A 22,673-nucleotide genomic window follows, 5' to 3' on the forward strand; every position below is an offset into this window, starting at 1 on the left:
ATCAGGTATACAGGATATTTCTTATGCAAACCATACACATAAATCTATTTAAAAATGCATGAAACAGTCTGACCAATCAATTTCTTTAGACATGGTAGCATTATCTTTCATATTTACAAGCCCACTTAAAAAAAATACATAACCTATCACCTAAAACTAGAGTGGTAAACCTGCAGAAGGTTCCAGATGGATGTTGTTTATTTCACAGACCTTCTATAACCCCGGATTGTAAAAAACGACACACAACGGTTTAATTTCGCCTCGATTTAATTAAATGTAAATAAAACTATACAAAATGCATATTTTTTAATTTGCTTCAGAACACAAAACTTGGAATGAAAACAGGACATTGCTAGCACTAAAAAAAAAAAAAAAACAACCTTCCGAAGTCAATATACAGAATGTGTACATACAAAATAACATGTAAATAAAAAAGTAATACTGACAACTTTGATGTTCCACATGTACAGATCCAGCAAATCCAGATGCTCCTGAATGCATCATTTACAGAAACAGGTAAGTAATACTATGTTTTTTTTGTTGTTTTTTTTTCGTGAAAATATGAAATTACCACAATTTTCCTTCACTCCTTTCAAATCGTTGAAATCAATCGTTTTCTGCACTGAACTGTTACCAAATAAACAGAATGAATTTCATGCAGTTTTGATTAAAAACGTTTTGTTAACCTCCTAAGCTTCACGTTCCCTGCTATCCTCATTATTTCAAATAATCTGGTCTTAGTTCAAGCATTAATTCAAATACTGTGCCTCCTTGTCTCCAGAAGGGATTGACTCCCACTTTAGCCCCGGCTGAATGCTTTAAATAAAACTGAATCAGAGAGTCAACAGGATCCTTCAAACACATCCACTGTCATCATCTCAGCTCCGAGGAGCCGAGAAGTTTGTGTCGCAGCTTTAAGATTTCACCTGGCCAACACGCCAGACAGGAAAATGCTGAGATACAAACAAAGGCTAACAAATTGCCAAAGTCCCTGGGTGCTATTCCCCTGAATGAGCCTCCAGGTCTGTAATCAGAACATTTCCATCCGATTCTGTTGCCTGGGAGTTGGTCTGTCTGTAATAGGCGCTGCCGAGCGAGGGGAAGCCACGGAAGCGAGCCGGGTTTCTCTTGTACAGGAGCCACATCGCCCCTGCCAGCAGAGCGAAGATCAATACTGCCACCACCACTGCAGCAGGGATGATGCCATGATGCAAACCTGCAAGAAACATGATGTTTTAGATCAAGGTGAGGCAACTCATGCCCAGAACTCAGAAATAATCAAAATTGTTTTTGGCAAACAATCTGAAAATAATTAACTCGGTACGACTAGCATACATTGTTCCCCGTGTGCTGGTGTTAATTGGACTAACTCTAGTAAATGCGTCTCTGTACTGTTTTCAAAGTCAGTTTTTATGTCAATTTACCATTAAGGGGTTCCACCTCCACCTCAGAGGCTACATCTGCAAAAGACGAAACACAATGAAGTTTAACACATTGCATCATAAATCATCTTTGGCATTCAGGACAGCTAACTGCATGCCAAAAATAAATTAAGAAATAAATTATACATTGTGGCAAATCTTCAGTGGAATGTGTCCTTCAGAAACAGAGACACTAACAATCACAAGCACATTGTTAGAATACACAAAGTAGCATCCATCAAAAGATTTGTTTCTGTGATACTGGCAATTACAAACATTCATTTTCACACTCACGTACTGAAATGCTCTTATGGAAATGCATCTAAAATGTACTTTTGTCCAGAAAATATTGTTATTGTTTTTGGTTTCCGTGTGCTAACCCAAAGATTATCATCCGACCGCCCCTTCACAAGGAGTCCTTGACTACCTGAGACAGTTTTGCAGATGAAGCCGAGCTGCCCTCCGCATGTCGATAGATGCCACACGCCATCCATCACCCTGGTGGTAACACAGGTGTCTGCGGTGAGCTGTTTGGTGTCTGGGCCTTTATCTGCCCAGTTGGTGTAGTCCGTCGGTGAACCATCAACCCAGGCCATCGAATCAGCTGGAAGCAAAGTTTCACAGTTTACAGAAATTCGTTAATCGTTATTCATTGCTTGAACGTGAGTCGGGAATTCTTACTGTCAATGTTGAAGTACATCCCCAACCAAATCGTGCGGTGAAGGGACCCAGATGACCACAGCTGCTCCAGAACAAAGCGGTTCTCTGTCTCACTTTCGATGGTCAGGATGTCTGAGGTGTTGACTGCAGGGTGAGAGAGGGACAACCAAGTCCCAACTTCAATTACGAAGACGAGCTCGGGTTTCTGTTTTTATGCTTGATTAAAACAGCATAATCAAGCATAACGTTTGAATAAAACGTTATCCTGTTTTATTCAAGCAGGATAACGAGAGGTTGTTGTACCTATCACAAAAATACTCAACATAATTTCTACACAAAACAGTGAGTTATGCATATATTCCAATGACAAATCAAAACTATGCTTTGTAAAAAAAAACAAAAAAAACTGATGGATCAGTTTTTAATCTGAATGTTAACCTTATTTGTGTAAAACTTTATGCAAAGTTGCAACAAAGCCTTGCAAATGTTAAATACAACAAAGAGCAGTAAAATATTAAAATAACAGACCATAAAACCACCATCTAAGAAGTCAATGAGGTGAGACCAGGATTATTTTTACTTTCTGTTTCATCAAGTCTAGACAACTTTAAGTTCTGGGTTTACTGGTTCTGTGGTTCTTAGACTGTGTCTAAAATGTCAAACAAAACATTAAAAAGAAACAAAAACCAAATAAAGGTACAAAAGTTCTCAAAGGGCACTTTAAAGAATCCGCGTTTATTGCAGGGATCCTCCATTACTCATTTGACAAGTCCAAGAGTAACAGACTTTGAAATAGAGCTGATCTAAGTTTGTCTATGTGCCACAAAAGCAGTAAGATGGCCTTATGCTGAACCAACACCCGCTGCAGTGTGTAGTACTCAAACAGGTACAGAGTTAATCATTTGTAATCAAAGTCTTCTAAAAAAATAATAATAATAAAAAAAAGCTGAGTAAAAATTTAGATTAGAGTCTGGAAAAGAACAAGACTTTTTAATGAAGTGTAGGAACTGTTAAATTGGGTAAATAGATGTGAATGTCATCAGCACAGCAGTGGATAGATTTATCACAGGTCTGAATATTGAACCCAAATTTAACAAGTAAGTGAAATTTGCAATCGTATTGACCAACAGAAAACTGGTGTTTTGCATAATGCTTCGGAGATGGGAACTAGTCGAGCTAGGCTAAAATAAGTCAAGCTAAATGGACATTGATTAAATATTAAATACTATCTCTGTAAGACAGAACGTATGTGCAAAATTGCAGGTTTACAGGGAGTAATAACATATGTTTTGCTTTTAAGTGTAACTTCAGTGTTAGTGGTTAAAGTTGAATACACTTTCTGATGTATTCATCAGAAAGTGATGAATACATCAGAAATGCAGTTTTGTTGCAGCTGTTTGTGCAATGAAACCACAAGCAACAAGATAATTTCAGTGGATTTTCAAAATAAAACTCATTGTCTTATGACTGAGTAATATGTCGTAAGATCTAATCTGATGACAGTTGTTCATTCATAAGGTCTTGCATTAGATTAATGTCCTACACAAAAACATTTGATAACTAACAAACTTTTTTTTTTTTTTCTGGTTGTGATTGCTGCTTTTTAAAATTGTACTGTTCTGTCTGTGCAACACGATGTCATATTTCAAATCAGCTCGAGCTTTTTCACATACAGAGGAGGGTGATTTTAATTTTATTTAGTGAAATATTTGAATTTCCTGGCTGCACTGGATTAATAGAAAAACCAGCAACTGAAGTCTCAACTTGTGAAAACTCACCTTTCTGTTTGCAGCGGGTTCTCGACTCTTCAAATGTGAGTTTCTCAACCACCGGCTCAAAGTCGTAGCAGCCTCGTCCAAACTTCACCCAGGTGTGCGGACAGGACATCTCGTACGAGACAAACGGTTTACTGTCTGCGAGAGGAAGAAGTGAGAGTGGGATTTTACCCGTCTGATTACATGTAGCATTGAGTGTTCGGGTTTTCACGCTTCATCACAGAAACGGTACTGACTGGGCAGGGGAACGTGACACAGCGCTCCTGGCAACGGAGTCTCACAGTCTGCTCTCCGCCAGCCTCCGTTCACGTCAATGTACACACACTCTCCAGTCACAAAGTCGTCATCGTCATCATCAGCTGCGTCCCAGTGCGTGTACACTGTGTCACTGCCGTCTGACCACTTGTAATTGATGCCACTCTGGAAGGATTCACAGTCACCAGCATGTTTGTCAGAAAGCTCCACGAGCAAAACAGGATTTTACTGAGATTTTCAAATCAGGGGTTTGGCTCTTTCTCTACCAAGACATGTTTGTATTTTAAGTTTATTTTCTATCTTTATCTTTATTGCTTATGGCATGATACGTAACATGGCAAAAGGCAGTGATACGATCAAAGTGCTATGGTATTAACACATCTGCAACCAGGCGAAAGAACAGAGGAGGCGATTTATGGGGAAAAACAGTAACTCTCTCACTTCCTTTGTTTATTTCTCTCTTTTTCCAAAGTCAGCCCACGAAGGCTGAGGAATGACTAACTCCAAATGTTAATTCTCTGACTGTTAAGTGGGAAAGTACATGCCTGCATAATGCACACAAAGTACAGCCCCTGAGATTTGCAAGAGACAAGAGAAACTATGAAAAACAAACTGAACAAAACACAGGCTGTGGCTACATGTCCATGTATGGAATCATTTGGGATTTCCCATAATATCCCATAATACTTTGCAAATCAGACGAGTGGGTAACATTCTCTTATAGGAAGATTTAGTTTAACGCTATATATTTTTTCCCTTGAATTAAGTTTTCCTCGCTTGCACTCACACACTCAGGCACTATTAAAACCTAATCGAGAGAGCGGTGCAGCAGAGTAAGAAGTCCAAAGCAGAGTTGACACCGACTCACATATCCACAGTGTCACACAGCAGACATTCACAAAGCTAAGCAAAACAAAAGGTACGTACATCTTGACTGTACAGTCCAATCCAATGTGGGCCGTCCAATCTGTTGACAAGGACAGTAAGGAAAGCCTGGTGGTAGGCATCTGTAATGCTCACTAGCTCAGAATCATTTTCTATGCACATGTGCATCGCGTCGTACCAACTCATGTTGCCAGACACAACCTTGTAGGTGCTGCTCCTGTACTCAATATTGTCAGGAAGAGGGTGGTGATAGGAGTGGGTGGGGGGTTTGGATGTGTCTGCAACCAGAAAAAATAAAAATAAAAAAATACGGTACTTTGGACACGGTGCCAAAAACACTGGTGATATGGATCAGAATGATTATTTCACTGTGTTAATGTTTGGTACAAAGTGTGTTCTAGGATATGTTTGGGATTTCATGCACCGATTTGATTTGGAAAACTAAACATCGATTTCATGGAGTCATTACTGAAAGTCTGCCAGGTGAAACTTGGGGTCTTCCAAGGTACAGTCTTGCTCACGTCTGGTTTTCAGATGAGCTATAAAGATGCTAACTTTCTGTTATCTGTTATTAATTATACAGATCCTGGTAGTAGATACTGCATTAAGTCAAAGTAAAATACTTTGGTTGAGGTTACATCAATACCAGAACGAGTCGTAAACTGCAAATCTGTAAGGTCAAGCGGTCAAACAACAAAAGAAAGAAAGCACACAGAGAAACAATGACGGACTGACGAGAGGGAAATAAAAACAAAAAACAGAAAGATACATACTCAGTCTTACCTTGAGGTTTTTGACAAACAAAGCCATACCCGCTCTCGCTGCACTTCTCATCGTACCATTTCCCAGTGAGGTGGAAATTGTGGTTGTTTGACAAAACCGTGCAGAGCGGTTCATCGGCAGCCCCACTGAGCCAGTCATCCTGCTGAGAGGTCAACGCAAAGCGTCACAAAGCTACGGCCTCCTGACTTCCCAATACGTACGACCCACATGTTACTTCGTGTGCACATGCTCGTCTGTGTTACATGCTAATTTACTTAGTTTGATCAAAAAAAAACAAACAAAAAAAAAAAACAACATCACCAAACTCTGGGGCTTACAGTAAGATAACTCTTTGGTTCAACTGGAGACCAGTTGGTGTAGCTGACTGGTTTCCCATTGGTCCATTTCATCGTGTCCTCATCTCGCAGACCGATCCACACACCTACCGAGCTGCCCTGGAGCAGCATGGTGATGTAGGCTGCAGAAATAAAAATAAAGAAAGAAAGAAAGAAAGAAACAAATAAATAAAACAGACTTTGAGAAGGAAAACAAAGTAGCACTGATGGTTTTTGTAGAAAGGAGAGATCGTAGAGTTCACGTTGCCTCTACCTTGTTCAATCTCATCTTCTATGGCAACCAGGGAGCCTTGAAACAAAGAGCAGATGGACTGGGCGTCTTTCCAACTCTTTCCTTCGTTTGGACTGCCAGGAAGGTGAAGCAGGAGGCACTGTCAATACAAATATTAATCCCACACAAAACAGTAAGACAAACCAGTACTCCCACAGCATTCAAGGACGTGAAGCTAAAAAGGTCAAAGATACAAAGATATTCTGGCCAAACCTCTTTGTTAATGTTTTGAGGAAGCAATGACACATTCCGTAGTAATGATGTATCTATGACCCACATCTCTTCCTCTTTTAGCATTATATTAAAGGGAGAAGAGCAACAAAAGCCACAACCGCTTCCCCCTCCTTTTCCAAATGACTGACGCTGTATAATCTGAGTTTTTACTCACTGCTATTTCCCACATGGGACTTTAGGGAAACATTTGATCTGAGCAAAGAAACAAGACAAGTGCTATGACAAGGACCAGCTGGTTTATTCTCTCAGAAATTGCAAACACAAACATCCTGCTTTGACCTTAAAGGCAGCTAATTACCTGCCGATTGTTTCCGGTCTGTGGGAGTGCAGTTCGTTCTTAGTTTTGTTACAGAAACAGTGGTAGAAAAAGGAAAGTCCCCATCCAATCCTGTGCAGAGCTTAGTCTTTCAAGCAATAATAAAAAAATGACTAGATTGTGAAGTTATTTAAATTCCATCCCGTGCGCGCACAAAACGGCAGCAGATTCCACCATGTTATCACTCATTATGCAAAGGTTAAGCGAGACCATAATAAAAGTGGACAAAAATAGGTGCACTTGTTGACTCAAAAGTTATGCAAGAACGATTTAGAAAAATAGTTTTCTCTAAGACTTTATCGGGCGCTTGTTGTGGAGGAATTTTGGCACATTCCATTCACGGCGTTGGATGAGTCCTTTGGGATTTGCAGACATTTGTTTCTGCACAGCATCTCAATCAGGCTGAGGTCTGAGTCATTGCAGGACTTTGATTCATTTATTTTTTTTGTTTCAACAGACATTTTGAAGCATATTTGCTACTGTGTTTGGGGGAACTTTGCCCTGGTTCACGACCAACATTCAACCAAGCTTCAGCTGTCAGACAGATGTCCTCACTTAACTCCGGAGGATACAAACAACGGTAAAAACAACCTGATCTTTTTTCGGCACTAGTTGCACGAGCGCTAATTTGTACCTTGTGTCCGAAGTAGAGCCACTTCTCTGGACACGCTCCAATGTAGTGTGGCTCCTGGGGAGTCTCCACCACAGACACCGTCCTTCTCTTGCACACGTAGCCGTGAAGTTCGCTGCATTTCTTTACCGACCACTTCCCTGCAACATCGGAGTGAAACCTCACCACTGGCCTCTGCCATTTGAATATGAATGGCCATGCTTGTCTGCCCGCATTTACCTGTTGAAGACATGGAGAGACACGTCCCGCTTTTTTTCAGGTCACTGTTTAAACCGCCATCAGCCCAGTTCTGAAAATCTATCTCTGTTTTGTCGCTCCACCTGGAGAAAAGAGAAAGAAATAGCACCGATATTGGTTTGACTAACGGATTGATTTTCTGATCTTAATTATGCTGTCAGTGGCTTGTTTATTGAATCTGGGTTATACCTCACTGCTTTTGACACAAGTAACTCCTAATGGTGTTTTTCATGGATATGAGGCACATCAACCACCTGTTGAGGTTCCTACACAAAACTTTTCCAGACTTAACTCTCCTGAGTCCCCTGTCCCTAGAGTTTGCTTTAAAACACTGAACTTTACTGTGAATTGACAGGAGATGTTTTGTGTGCATGTCAGGATTCCAGGTTGTTTACATTTTTTTAGTGTTTGTATCATTTACTTCCTCGTTTATTCGTTATCAGCCATAGTTTTCTGTCTGTTGCTTTTGACCAGTCTTTTCTTAGTTGTTGTTTATGGCTTACGCTAGATCATGTTTGTCGTTTACGACTTGTATTTGGTTATTCTTTATCCATGTGTATTTTGTCTGTTTCCCAGTTTGTTTACTCCTTGCTTCTCTTCTATCTATATCTCTCCCTCTCGGCATACGTTCAGCTGCATCCTGTTTCTAATTAGCACCGGTTCATTGTTTACCAACCTAGCGCTGAGTCTTTAACCCACTCTCTCTCTTAACTCACTCCGTACTCGTCTCTTTCGTTGTCTCATGCTACCCGGTTTCTGTTTGTTCCCTGGCTCCCTGTCTGTCCTTTATAATAAGCATCATTCCTCATCAACGCCAAGCCCATTAATCATGACAGTGCAGGCTTTAAATATGAAAGATGCGAAGCAGGAAGTAAGGAAGGAAATAAAGAAAGGGAGGGTATATTGAAAAGAAAAGGGAAAAGGGAGGAAGATAGATACAAAGAGAGGCAGAAGGAAAGACACAATAAAGGAGTGGAGGGAGGGCACAAGAAAGGAAGGACATGAGGAAGTAAACTAAAAGGTCTTTAAGGTCTTATAGTTATTGTCTTATTGGTGTAACATAGGAGGATGCAAGTAGAGATAGAAAGGGATGAAAGAAGTTGAAAAGGAAGAAAGGATAGAATAATATTTATGTAATGGTGTAAGGAATAAAATGTAGGAATATGTATATTTTTTCCTACCCAACTGAGACCTGGTAGAAAATACAAAATCTTGTGTTGCAATATGATAAACAGCACTTCTCTACTTTTTTTTTTCACTTTTTTACCCCCAAGTCATTGTTCTTTGATTTATCCTGGATGGGGTTTTTTTTTTCTTTCCTTCCACTTGTTTTTTTTCTTCTTGCTCAATAGTTGTCTTTCTTTGCAACTTTTCTTTGCCTCTTGGTCTTCCCCTACTTACTTACTTTCTTTCTTTTTTTCCTTCTTTCTTTCTTTCTCTCTTCCTTTGATGCTGTGTTCAACTTGGCTCCAAAGTCAGAACTTAAATGTAGGAAAAATGCTACACTCAAACTCAATGCGTGTTAATTGTCAGTCGGAAAACCTGGCTGGGTACGCTATCCGACGCAGTGCCAACTAGTATTCGGAACACAAGCTTATAGCGATGCATTTATCTCAATTTCATGCATTGAATCACTGAGGAACATGTTCACAGCAGAGGTTTGCATCACTTTGCATTCCTTTGGTTTAGCGTGTTAAAGGAGCTCACACAAAGGGTTTATTCTGCAGCAGGCATATGGCTGTCATTCTGCATATTGAATCGAGGCCCTCGGGGACATCCAGCTTTCCAACTTGAAAGTTCCCCAGGCGTTGTGAACTTCCAAGTTGGAGAGTTAAGAATTTCAAGATGGGTCATTTTCAAGTTCCTATCTTGAAAATGTTGATATCTGACTAATAAACAAAAGAATGGCAAGTCTTAGGAAAACTACTTGAAGGATCATTATCAGTGGGAGTTAACATTTTATCTTTCTGACAGGTTGTCCAGCCTGACGTATTACACAGATTTACACATTTTTCAGTTTCCAGCCAACAAAATACCAGAGGTGTGACTTGCTGTTGTTGGTTGGAGTGTTTGATATTTTTCTTGGAAACTATAACTCGATTCTAGGAATGATGTCTTCAGCTGAATGCATCTCACGTGAAACTGAGGCAGAAAATTGCTGACAACAGACCGATTGCCACAGATAGAAGCACACTAGCACCATAAGATCATAGGGGATGATTTAATGCCATCTATGCTATTAGAAATGCAAATAAACAGCAGATTCCCGCAACTTCAAGATGTTTGATTTGCCCACCTGCCATACTGAGTTCACCTTCAAAACAAATGCAAATTATATATCTGGCTACATGAAAAACAGAATTCCAATTTCTACACAGATTTCTACATAAAATCCATTCAGCAGATTTAAATACTCACACACCTGACCTCCTCTCCAGGTGGGCCAAAGGAAAGGCCAATCCACCAGTCGGTGTGTCCCAGGGAGAACTGTGAAAGGAGCAGGGATTAGCAAAAACTTTACTTACACTCCACAATAGCAAGCCCTTCTCACACGCCTGAAAGATCATGGGCAGCCATTCAGGCACACTCCATGGTCCCTGATTTACTTCTTTCACCGCCCTGTTTTGTTTCCACTATCCCCTCACAAGCCTTAGAGCCACAAGAGGCGTCTTTAGTCTGATCCAATAGGCTACTGCCAACAGAAAGCTTTATTCTTACCCGTTCTGTGTTTGGGCACTCGAGCATTTAAGTGTCCGCATGTAAGAGCTCGTCGATGTGTTTCTGAAAACACTGGAGCTCGCGAGAGAAATGAGTGTTATTGTCTGCACGCTTGTTGATTTTCCAATGAGAGCATGAACTGAATAATGGCTCGGCAGTGCCATTGAGTGGCGGCAAACCTCTCTGATTAGACAGAGGCTGACTGTGTTGGTTTTCAGAGAGATAAAGCATCAATGTTTGTTTGGATTATTGTTATTTGGTGATGAAAGACTGAATAGGTGTCGAACGCTGCTTTATTTTAGGCGCTTAGGAGAATTACTTTAAACTTGCAAAGTGAACTACTTATTTTATGTAGTTCACTCAAAGTGAAAAGAAAATGCTGACAAGGCATTGGAATATTGTACCATAATGAATATAAATACAGCTTCACAGATATTTACAAGTGGCATCTTGTCGATGCTAATCAGTGTGTGAACAAGGCCGATGACAAACCTGTCGTAAGCGCTCCTTGATGAATTGCGACTCTTCCCTGGAGTGAATGGATAGCAGGTGGGCTCCCATCATCTGACAAGCCAAAGAGACTGCGTGCCAGTTGTAGGGTTGATTAGCCAGCAAGTACTCGGCTCCTCGGTAAAACACCCAGGCCTGGCTCTCTGTGGGGGGAGCAAACGCAGAGAGAAGATGTCTCCAGAGAACAAAATACAAGTGACAAATTAGCTCACGATTATCATCTCTGATGCAGAAGAACTGCTCCATGCCTCTGTCTCCTCCAGACTAGACTATTGCAACGCACGTCTCATTGAGACTCCTAGCAAGAACCTGCAGAGGCTCTAGTATAACTCTGCATTTAGGCTCCAGATGAGAGTGAACAAATGTTACTTCCATATTACTTCCACCCTCCTCTCTCTCCACCAACTTCCCATTTCCACCAGGATTGAATTAAAGAGTTCCTTCCTCACACGCCAATGCAACTATGGAAATGCCCCTCTCGCTCAAACCTTCTCCACACACCCAAAACCAAACTGCTGCCTTCTCCCTGACACTCTGAGGGCATCACAATCCCTTCAATAAAGGTCTTAATAAGACAATTCTTTGTAGCTGATTTTTGGTTCACTTTCTTGCATATTTGTTTTAATCTCTTTTATGGATTCATTTATTAAATAAATGTTATCCATTGTAATTGCTTATTTTGTTTTTGTAGTGCTTGATATAAAGGCAATTAGAAATAAAATCTATTATTACGATTATTATTATTATCATCATCATCATCATATTGTATGAGTTTATGGGGTTCATAAGTTTCTTATTTTTTCCAACTCCTTTTCGGACATGTCAAGATTACTGTGATACAAAAATATGTCTTTTGCATTTCTTGTTTTTGTGCATGATTTTATACTACTATCATGTTCTAAATAAATAGTCAAAAAAATAGTCAAATCATCGTTATTGTAACAATCTTGCTATTTCTTGACATAATGCATCATGTCAGAAATGGGCTCCTTGAGGAACAGAAGTTGTTGTCCTACAAAGACGATGAATAACATTGAGAACCAACGTCACTGTGGCGGTGCAGAAATGTAGGTATCTCTGTTGGTCCTCTTCTATTTAAGCAAACAGAAACACGAAAATCTAGATGCTGCATTAGTGGCTCTAAGTTAGTTTTCAACTACAGATCTGTTTTCTTGTCTTACATCCGGATGCTCTAGTGTGACATCTAGTGGCAATCAACTGTGAAATTCATCCAAAGTCCCAAACAAAAATCATCTTACTCACGTTCAGTGTACCAGTAAGGCTTCTTCAGCTTATCACCTGCAGCGCGAAACAAAGTTTACTAAACCAGGCGGCACAGATGTGTGTTTCTATATGATGCAAACGGCGTGGAGGGAAAAAGTGTGAGCGCGTTTACCTCTGGACAGCTTGCAGATCCACTCGTGTTTGGTGTCACAAGGCCGTGGCATCATGTTGTCAGTCAGGTCGCTGTACACAGCGCAGTCCCTCCTGTCATCCTCCTCGTTCTTATCTTCAATGAAAGACGTCACTATCTGCACAAAGATTGGCCTGGCTGGTATAAAAGCTGTAAAAACTGTCTACATATTACAGCCCAGACAGGCTTTCTGCGAGCTCAGGCAAACATCTCTGTGTTCTTACTGGAGAGCCGTCGGACCACTCCCAGGCTCCTGGGTGGTCGGGGTCTCTCTTATTTAAACCAACCCAGAACCAGCGGCCCTCTGTTCTACAAAATAATACACAGGGAAGAAAGAGAAAACAAGCACACAGAAATTTAACGCTACATGAGACGGGTTTCCCTTTGGAAAAAAAAACAACAAAAAACTGCGCACATCAACATACAATACTGGCTCCTATCAGAGAAGACATTAATTTTATAGCAATAACATGCCTTATTAATATCAATGCATGGTACTTTTTATATAATTAAGTTGTGCGACTTTGTTATGAAAGTTTAGAAACCTTTTGTTTTTTTATTTTTCTGTTTCATCCATTTGTGTATGTAAGAGTGTAGGGAAACTGCTTTTACTGTGTTTCAAAGCTAGAGAGAAAAAAAAAAGCATATTTTAATCCTCACAACAGTTCTGCACCACTGAGCCTCAAGGGGCGATACTAACCCTTCAAACATGGTGCTGAGCAGGTGCTTAACAAACACCTGCTCCTCGTAGTGCTGGAAACTGGCCAGCTGAGCCCCGAGGGCTTGGCAGAAGAAGTCTGCTTCCACCCAGGAGCGCTTCATCAAGACTTTCTCATCGTGGAACACCTAGAAGAGCCACACATCCGGTCAGCGGAGCTTAAACTGGGGAAATGCCGAACGTTATGTCACAGTGTTTTAGCGTACGTCCTGTGTGTGCCTTTAAAATGCAAAAAATAAAAATAAAATACAACGACAAGGAAGTGCAAGTACATTGCATCCCTGAGATCGAAGCCAATTCTGTACGTTTGTCCCCCGAAGCGTTGGTATATTCTTATTACCGCCGTTTCCATCCCCAAACACCTCCGTAACAAAACCAGGTTGTTACTTTTCAGCAGAGAAAACGTTTGTTTAAAAAAACTATATCAATAACCTAATGGGCAATAAAAAATAACACACAGAGGGGCAAGCTTGGCTTTTCACTTTAAAAGCAAAGTTTTTAAAATTAAAATGGTACATCAGCCTTTTTGTGCCTGATTATTTCTAAGATGCATTTAATGAACTTTCTTATTGAATAAATAAAGGAGAGTCTGCATTTTGTGATCATACTAACTTATCTGGAAACTGATAAAATAGCACTTTAAGAAAATAAGTGCCATCTACACTTACAGGTTAAAAAAAAAAAAGAGAGAGTTTAATTTTATACCTTAAAACAGTGGAGCAGTCCAGAGTGTGATTCCCAGCCTGGAGGACAGGGGGCGTAAGCATCAATGTGGCGCTCTGGCAGGCCAGCATCACTGTGGCCGCTGCTCATCTTGCACACTGACAAAGCCTTGTGGGATTTGCAGTCTTTCACCTCCCAGTGACCCAAAGCAGGACCGCCAGACATGACGACACAGCCACCAGCACTGACTGGACGAAAGGGAAAGTAAGGGAAGGTTAAGGATCCACTGATATCTAAACCGGTGTTTTATTAACCAGCGGTTACCAGGCTGATGCTTGTTCCAGTTTGAGAAGGTGAGAGGCAGAGAGGAGCCGTTGTGAGGAAGCCATCTGTACTCCCCCTTCTTCTCCTGGTCCTTGAGGCCGATCCAATAGTTCATGCTGCTGTTGGTTCCATTCGCGCTCAGCAGACTGTTGACGAAAGCCTGCTCAAACCTGCCGCAGTGAGGATGAGAGAAGAGGCTTGAGACAGACTTAAGAAAAAAAAAAAAGTAGTTTTGTTAACATAAACCACTGGCTTAATGAATCACCTGTTCTCCACAGTGAGGAGAGAAGCCATGCAGTAATATCCCAACGCTGCGTCTTCAAACGTCTGCTCATGACTAGTTACTGTGTAACAGGAGTGACCGCGTCGCTTCCAACCCTAGAAGAATAATCAGGAATTAAAAAAAATAAATAAATATCAAATAACAGAATTTCAAAATGCTTTGAAGAATATATTCACTAACAAATAATTATTGAAGTGATCACAGAGACAGGACAAACTGATACAGCTCAAGAACATCGAGGCTTTCTATCTCAGGAAGCTAATAGAAGATGCTAATTTCAGGTTTTTTTGAATTGCAACCAGGACGAGAGTTTTCCTTGAAACACAAGAACCTACAACCGTATTTTCTGATCTTGTATGTAGGTGTGTGTGTGTGTGGGTAAACAATTGATTCAATTCGATTCAATTCAATTCCTCCTCTGTGCCTTTGTGTAATTTTGTGCAACAGCATTACTTAAAAGTGTGTGGTGCAGAAGAGAGGCTGTTTAGAGACGTGGTGTGAATTTTCCTATTTAACCCCCATTAAAGCCTCAAACCACAGCTGCCTTATGGGATCCAGAGGCTCACCCTCACATCTGCACGAAGACACATTTCTGAGCCTTACCTTTCCGCAACACAAACGACGCAGAGAAAACAGAGCTTTGTTTGGAGTACGTCAGGCAGGAATCAACAGAGACTGCTCGTGCGCGACGGTTGATATTGTGCCCTTTGGGTAATTTTTTGGCCTCGTGTTCCTTTCGAACCAAGTAGCCTGATGACTCAGGAGGCTGATATTCTTGTAAACAGAGTCAGGGAGAACCGTGAATGCCAGACAATACGTCAGCGGGCGGGTGAATCAGCTCTTTGTGCTTCTGAAGGGGCAACTTGTTGGACTAAAAGTCGAGCTGTAATGGGTGTGTGGCTCTTTGTGGTGCGTGTCCCGGCACACAGTACAGCCAATCCACCTTGTACACAAACCCCCTTTTTTTTCATAATAGATAGTTTTTAAAATAAACTATTTTTATATTTCTACTACATGAGAAATTCAGGGCTATATTTTTAGAGTAGAGAAGGAAAGAAAGAAACAAGGATAACCTTTTGCTTGAATTATTCTTTTTTGGGGGATTTTTAAACGTCTTCTGTAAGCTTTGGAAGACATTCAGCACTTTCAGTGTGAATGTTGTGTAACCATGTAATGAACCACGCGTCCTTCACCACTAATTTGAGCCCAGGTTACAGTGTGCCATCTATGACTCCACTTGTTTTGCTTCCCAAACACACAACAGGTAACTACATGCTGAAGGGTAAGTTGTGCATTCAGGTTCCTACCGCAGGGCATCCTTCATCCCAGGTTCCTCTGTGCTGAACTGGACTCTGGCTTTCTCTTCTGCATACAGCAGGGTGTTGCTCATCACATGGGGCCAAGAGCCAGTTACCTTTCTGTATCAGAGGGAAGACTTGAAATCTGACAAGGGCAGCAGCAAACTGCATAGCTTTGTCTCAAAGCGCCGCGTCTCACCTCTGTTTCCATTTTGACGCAAAGTGACGAATCTGTCAGGTTGGGCACAGGCTGATACTGGTCCCAGAGAGTCAGAGTTACCGGTGAACCATCCGACCACTCTACACCTGGCGATGACCCCGGCTTCCACAGACCAATCCAGACCTCTGTGACTCCCCCGGAATCTGCCAAACACGAGAAAACAAGGAAAACTCAAATACCAGCAGCGATTCAACATGAACTGCGACAACAACAGACAGAAAAATGGGCTTGTGAAGATCCAGGCGGAAGCTGGTGAGATACTTTGTATCTACATGCTCCGAAGGGCCACTCACTGTGGAAGAATTTAAAAAAACTAAATAAATACAAAATATATATCTTCACAAAGGACAATGGCCCTAAACACACTGGCAAAATTGTTACCCAATGGGATAAGGACAACAAAGGCATTGTTCCGGAGTGGTCAACACAAATCCCTGTTCTCAGAAACAAGAGCCACACACATTTTCAGTTTCTGAAAATGTGTGTGTGACAAACTATAACAACTGTTGTGTGAAGCTAGTTGAAGTGTGTTTGACCACGATCATACAGTTTTAATGGGAATTCTACCAAATAAGAAGGAAATGTATTGGACCTAAAAACAATTAAAAAAAAAAAAAAACTCAGAAAATGTATGTTACATTTATCAAGTACAAAAGCTGTTTTATTTTTGGAAAATGTGTTTATGTTATTTTTCATTTTTATTATTGTTATTACTGAGTATATTTCATAAAATAATAGCAATATTATCACATTCAGGACAATATTAACTAAATATTCAGCAGTCAAAGTCTGCTAAATGTTTTTCAAAGGGTCCTTCATAAAGATCAACAGAGGTTTATCTCAAGACAACCATTAAAATGACAAAAAAGTGAAAGATAATCATGATTCCTTGGCTTTAGCCAGAGACCTTAAACATTTAGAAACACAAATGTTATCTGATAAAATACAGCACGTCTGCTGTCTGACGCTCTTACGGTTAGCCAGCAGGTTAAGCAGCATCTCCACCTCTGACAAGGAACAAAGACTGATGAGCTTTGCCCCCAGAGAGCCACAGGCTCGGGACGACTCCTTCCAGCTTCCAGACTCTTTTTCCGCCAGCACATGGTAGCAAAAGCCATTATGAGGCCACCAGCCATCAGCGCACTCGGTAAGGATGTACTGCCAGTTCTCTGAAAAGGGGGGAAGAACCAATATGTGCGAGAAATGAACCAAGACGACCAGAACAAGATGGACCAGAAAAACAAAAACAGGGTACGGTCAAAAGTTCCCTATCCAGCTGTTCTGCACATGGGGAGGGACCTGGACTAAACCAAAAGCAACAACACGTATAAAAGCATGCCTTATGAGTAATCCCTGCTCTTAAGACTCATACCTGCCACGAGAAAAAGCAGGACAGCTCCCATCCTCTTTAATGACTTGCGTCTGTCTCTTGTGATTTACCAGAATCTCACCTAGTGGCTCGACTGTGCCGGTGTTGTTCGGTGTCTTCTTGCAGATGTAAGGCAGGGCGGACTCGCAGGAAAGACTCTGCCAATGGGCTCCATAGGCAGAGTTGTACACTCCGCAGGGCATGTTGGTCTCTAGCGGACCAGCGACTAGAGCTGAAGGACGTAGTAAATGTTGAGCCAAATGTTATCCGACATAAAGTTGGGAGGACAAGCGATTTGAGCAGCAGATTTTGTTCACAGATTCTTTTTAAATAAGCAATACCTGCAGTAAAATTCACCAGTGACAAGGGAGCGCCATCGGACCACTTCCATCCGTACCCGTCCTTAAGGTGGTTCAGTCCAATCCACACCATCGCACCAACATTTGCCAGTCGATCTAACCGAAACATAACCCGAGTAGGAGCGAAAACTGTTATGCAGTAATATCTAATGTTACAATAAAAAAAAACACCTAAACATCAGAAGCTAACGTGAGTGCTTCAGCAAATGTTTCCTATGCGATGCCCACCTCGGATATACCTGTGCTCAGCCAGGCTGGTGATGCTCAACAGATCCCCTCCTTGAGCGCGGCAGGTGGCCAGCGCCTGACTCCAGGTGAGGATGGTGTACAGGTTGAACTGGTAGCATGCGCTGAGCTCCTGGTTCGACTCCCAGAAATGATCGCAACTGGAAGCTAAAAGTTGGTCGAGGCACAAATTAGACACTTAGTAGCTGAGTTAGAGTGACTGGTTCTCACTTTTGTGCATTTCATCCTCAAGTGTCTGCCACTGTTTTCACCTGCGTTTCGGTGTATAAGTGTTATTTACTGAGCTTTACTTCCTTATTTATTTATTTATTGAACTACTTCCTTTTGTGATCCGTCTACTTCGTGGGTTGGCAAACTCCAGTTCTGCTATGCTACTATGAATGACTCGTCATCAGGGCTCTGCAGGGTAGAACAAAGTGCTGATAAGGGAATTCAGCCATTTGATTCAGCTGTGGTGGAGCAGAGATTAATCCAAAAGATGGATGCTGACGGCTCCCGAGGACTAGAGCTAGGCACCACTGGTCCAGTATATATTCATTTTCCCATGTAGGCAATCTATTAGGCTCATTTTAACTCCTCGCATCCCCACCCTTGAACCAAAGCTTGACTACTTGTTTTCAGACAAACAGACAAACTGCCTATGACTCTGCTTGCCTTTGTGCAATTATGACAGTGTTTGTTAGCTGGACTCATGTTACCTTTAACTGGACAGAAGCCCCATCTTTCAGACCGATCGTAGCGATCAGTAGTGGCACACCAGTGAAGATTATCCTCCCGGCCCTCAGTTGTGCACTCAGCGTACCACTTGTTGTTGTAATTAAAAGGAAAAACACAAGAATATCCGTGTGCATTTCCCAAAAGAGTGTGGATTTCTACAAATCAAACACAATGCATTAGAAATGACACGGGCAGAATCTTGTATTTCTATAGCTTGATCAGTAACTAATTTACCTTCATATGGATGTGAGCAGGGGCCTTCTTTGGGAGTGTTGTGCCTTTGCCACTCGTGGTAAATGTTCTTTTTTGCCACCACCAAACGTCCGGCAACCGTCACCTTCCACTCCGATGCCCCATAGAGCATGTTTCCGTGGCAACGCCACCACAGCACCAGATGGGTAGCGTCGCACTCGAACATGCCCAACGGCTGCGTTGCGTCCGAAGCATTAAGGCCCAGGCACATGCTGGAGCCTAAGTTGAAGAGTCGGTGCCTAGAGACCCACTTCCACAGCATGCGGCGTGTGGGACGCTCGCAATCGTCCAGCACCACATTGGAGCCGTTTACCGTCGCGCAGCGCTTCAGCGTAACGCTCTCCAGGACGAAGAGACCTTTTCCTGGAGGGAGAGGGACCAGAGATACTCTCATGTGGATTGTTGGGGAGAAATATGCGGCAGTACAACAGGCAAACTTGGGTTTTTTTGCGCCTCAAAACTCTGTCACCAAGACAGGAACATTTTTTCACAAGAGGAATTTAAAATTGTGAGCAAACAATTCCTCCACGGGTTACTGTGTAAATACATGCTGAAAGAAGAAAAAAAGGGATGTGTGCCGATTATATAAGGAAGTTAATGAAAGAATGAGGAGAAATTCTAACTTCCTTCATGTCACGACTGCATACCGAAGACTGCACGGTTGTAGGTGGAAATAAACCTTTAACTTGTTTGTGTACTGAAAAATTATTGGTTTTAAAAGGAGTGTTCGGCAAGCAGAGGAAGGTATCAATCAAATGTCTGCATGACCAAAACTATTTTCAGTGTCCAGACGTCCTTGCTCTATTTTCACTGGTAAGAACTACGATGCAGCAAAATACAATGTACATAATTAAATATGTCCTGAAGTGGGATTTTATAGTGGATGAAAACAAAACTGCACATTGGAAATTGTCACACTTCACCGTCAAGCTGAAGTAAAACATGCAACATTTTCAGAAAGCCCATAAATTAGTGCCAAAACAGAGAGGAATTGTGGTGCAGTTGAAATCAGAAATTTTGTGGAAGTGATGACCAAAAATGCAAAATATTTAACAACTTAAATAAAGGAGTAGGATTTCTCCCCCCCCACTATCTCACAAAGTTTTTTCTATTGCACTTTGCAAATTAGAACTGCAATCATAGAAACCACTGTGATCTGGAGTTGAAGCACGTAAAGCAAAAAATGTGTCTCATCCAACTGTTTGGGGCTTCATTTGTCTCAATTTCTAAAACGCGGTGTATTTTTCTCTAAGCAGCAGCTTGAGACTCCAGGATACCAGTTATTACAAAAGATGTTTGAGCATAATGTACCCAAATTTGGCCATGCAGACTTATTTGTGCTGTTTCACTAAAACATAAAGGTTCTTCCTTTTAAGACGATTTTAAAGTAACAGCTTAAGTGTCCTCAAAAACCTGCAGAAACTCCACAGAATTCCTCAATTTAGCAGATTCCAAAGTTACACATGTCATAATTGTCCTATGAAAGAAAAAATGTAAATAAACAAGTGGTGGTGTGCTTTTCTCTTTAGCAGCTTCAGATGGAAAAAAAATGGTTGAAAATAATTTAAAGTGTCTGTCAGAGCTTAGAGCATTTTTCCACTGCACCTAAATTAGCTCAGCTACTTTCATGCTTCTGCCTCAAATATTTGGGTTTTTTTTTTCTTCTTCTTTTTGCATGAAACTGCTTGTACTTGGATTGAACAGGATTCTTGAGGAAACAGAATTGGACCTGCTCTGCCAGGAGGTCCAAAGGCAGCTATCTTGGTACTGCTTTTTTGACCTTTCATTCAATGTAGTGCCCAATTCTGGTCTTCTGAGAACACAATCCTCTAGGTGTCACAGGTCAGTAGGTGCTGGTGTTGACCCTGCTACAGCGTCTTTAAATTAGGCCGTACCTTGGTGAGTCATTTGAATCGGGTGTTTTGCAAAAGGGAAACCTGGAGAGTTTAAGAGAATGATAGCCCACTCCTTACTTTTATGTAAATTAACTAAAATAGTTTAGAAATCAAGAGTTGCTTTAACTGTGTTTAACTGAGAAGGTTGCACTGATCAAACTTTCTCTAGCCAGGACCATTCCGATGAATGAGATATCTTTTGTTGCATCATTAATACAATTACTCTTTACTTGAGTAAAGTAACCAAATAACATTATAGGTTTTAATTATTCACAGATCAAAAGTTTCAGCTTTTCCTGAGCTGTATATCACATAATTTGTTTTCAAAGGCCTTGTACGTTTTCATTAGTTTTCTCAGGCAAAAAAAATAAAGAAAGCTGTAACACCAAGTTCCTTTAAATCAGAGCTAAAAACCAACTTGCTCAGAGTTGCCTTTGATTAGAAGCAAGTTAAACATTGACGTGTATTTGCTTAATGATTTTACAAAACGTTATGTTTATTGCATGTTTCATAATTGGTGACCTTGTGATGTTTTTATGATGTTTGAACTGCCTTGTTACTGAAAATGTGCTACACATATCAACTTGACTTGCTTGTTTGAAGCCGGAGCTTCTGTGGCTCTCATGACTGCAACCAAAGAGCCACTACAGGAAAGGAGGAAGGTCTAAAGACAGCGGTATTTTTAGTCACACACAACACAGCAGCGAGAACACACATCCTACCCGACTTTAGCATGAAGCAGCGCAGTTATAAAATATTCTGCCTGCAATTAATCTGTGCAGCCTGGTCGTACCGCGCAGGGCTATGAAAGAAAGACAAGCGGTCTGCAGCTGGAGGATGGATAATAACTTACTGTAGAATTCAGCGAGCTGGTTTTTCCCCAGGACCTCATCGTCCTCTTCGCTGTTACACAGGGAGCTTCTCGACAAGAACAACACAGTTAAATAAGTAAGCCCCACAAGAGCAGGGACCGAGTCCATACATCGACAGGAGCGCAGAAACATTTCGACAGATGGCTGAAATGTTGGAGAGCCGAGCGTCTGCACATTCCGGGGCTCCGCGTATTTTCGGGCTCGCCGCTGCTTTTTTTTTTTTTTCCTCTCCCCCCCTTCTGTCTCTCCCTTCTAGAAAACTTTCTCCGGAGTGAAGTTTTTCTGCGGGGAACCAGCAGCGACGTCACGTCTGACGGAGGAGCTGCTGCTGCCGCCCGGGTCCGAGCGCTGCATTCCTGCCGCTCTGCTGTGTTTTCACTGGGACACGGCCAGTCGACTTTTTTACTCCCAAAAGACAAAAAGTCCATCAATATAGGTCGAACGTACTGGGAACATCCGCCGATGTGTCAAAGACTTTTCTTTGATGGTTTCCTAACAGCAATGCGGGGAACGCTGGTGAGGGGTTTGCAAAAATGGCACAGAGACATTTTCTAAAGGTATCCCAAAGAGAACCATTCGTGACAAAGAAAAGTAAACGAAAGAACGGAATAAAATTAATATTTACATTTCAAGATCTAAGAAAGTATTATATGAGGAAAATTTCAAGGTTATAATTTATGCAGACGCGATTCGGCAAAGTAAGCCAAAAAGAAAAGGGGACTCCTTTCTACATAACATTTGCATAACAAAATTATTTAAACTCAAGCAACAGAAAGTTGCGTCATTTTTGTTCTTTGAGCTTCATGACACAAGCTTGTTCTCTAGACGGTTTCCTACAATTTAAGAGTTTTCAAACTTTTAAAAGATGCACCTCTACCTGCAGAAATGTGTGACGACGCCACGCACCGTGTTATGTTTTTAATAATGCGGTATACACAGAGTTTTAAAAGACATTAACTTTACACATTCATTAATCAGAATTCTAGAGTTCAACACTCATTAGATTTGTTTA

The 22,673-nt window shown here is 41.3% G+C and overlaps 1 protein-coding gene across 1 annotated transcript; it reads right to left on the reverse strand.

Moving 5' to 3' along the window:
* Positions 1 to 906: 906 nt before the first annotated feature.
* On the reverse strand, positions 907 to 22,266 carry pla2r1 (phospholipase A2 receptor 1). The gene is made up of 30 exons (XM_015041194.1): positions 21,643 to 22,266; positions 18,877 to 19,257; positions 18,624 to 18,797; positions 17,908 to 18,072; positions 17,662 to 17,775; positions 17,403 to 17,552; positions 16,926 to 17,120; positions 15,931 to 16,094; positions 15,741 to 15,851; positions 14,416 to 14,528; positions 14,151 to 14,320; positions 13,869 to 14,074; positions 13,146 to 13,291; positions 12,670 to 12,754; positions 12,428 to 12,563; positions 12,295 to 12,330; positions 11,014 to 11,174; positions 10,226 to 10,290; positions 7,786 to 7,886; positions 7,570 to 7,706; positions 6,368 to 6,485; positions 6,097 to 6,236; positions 5,780 to 5,921; positions 5,039 to 5,274; positions 4,093 to 4,276; positions 3,860 to 3,994; positions 2,103 to 2,225; positions 1,849 to 2,025; positions 1,425 to 1,460; positions 907 to 1,216 (listed from the first exon to the last, which is right to left on the reverse strand). Exons 1-30 carry the CDS (start codon positions 21,791 to 21,793, stop codon positions 999 to 1,001), a joined length of 4,470 nt encoding a protein of 1,489 aa, XP_014896680.1. The 5' UTR covers positions 21,794 to 22,266; the 3' UTR covers positions 907 to 998.
* Between the last annotated feature and the right edge of the window lie 407 nt (positions 22,267 to 22,673).

Source organism: Poecilia latipinna, unplaced genomic scaffold (assembly GCF_001443285.1).
Source record: "Poecilia latipinna isolate Pla-1442-1.1 unplaced genomic scaffold, P_latipinna-1.0 Scaffold541, whole genome shotgun sequence".
Lineage (NCBI taxonomy): Eukaryota > Metazoa > Chordata > Actinopteri > Cyprinodontiformes > Poeciliidae > Poecilia > Poecilia latipinna.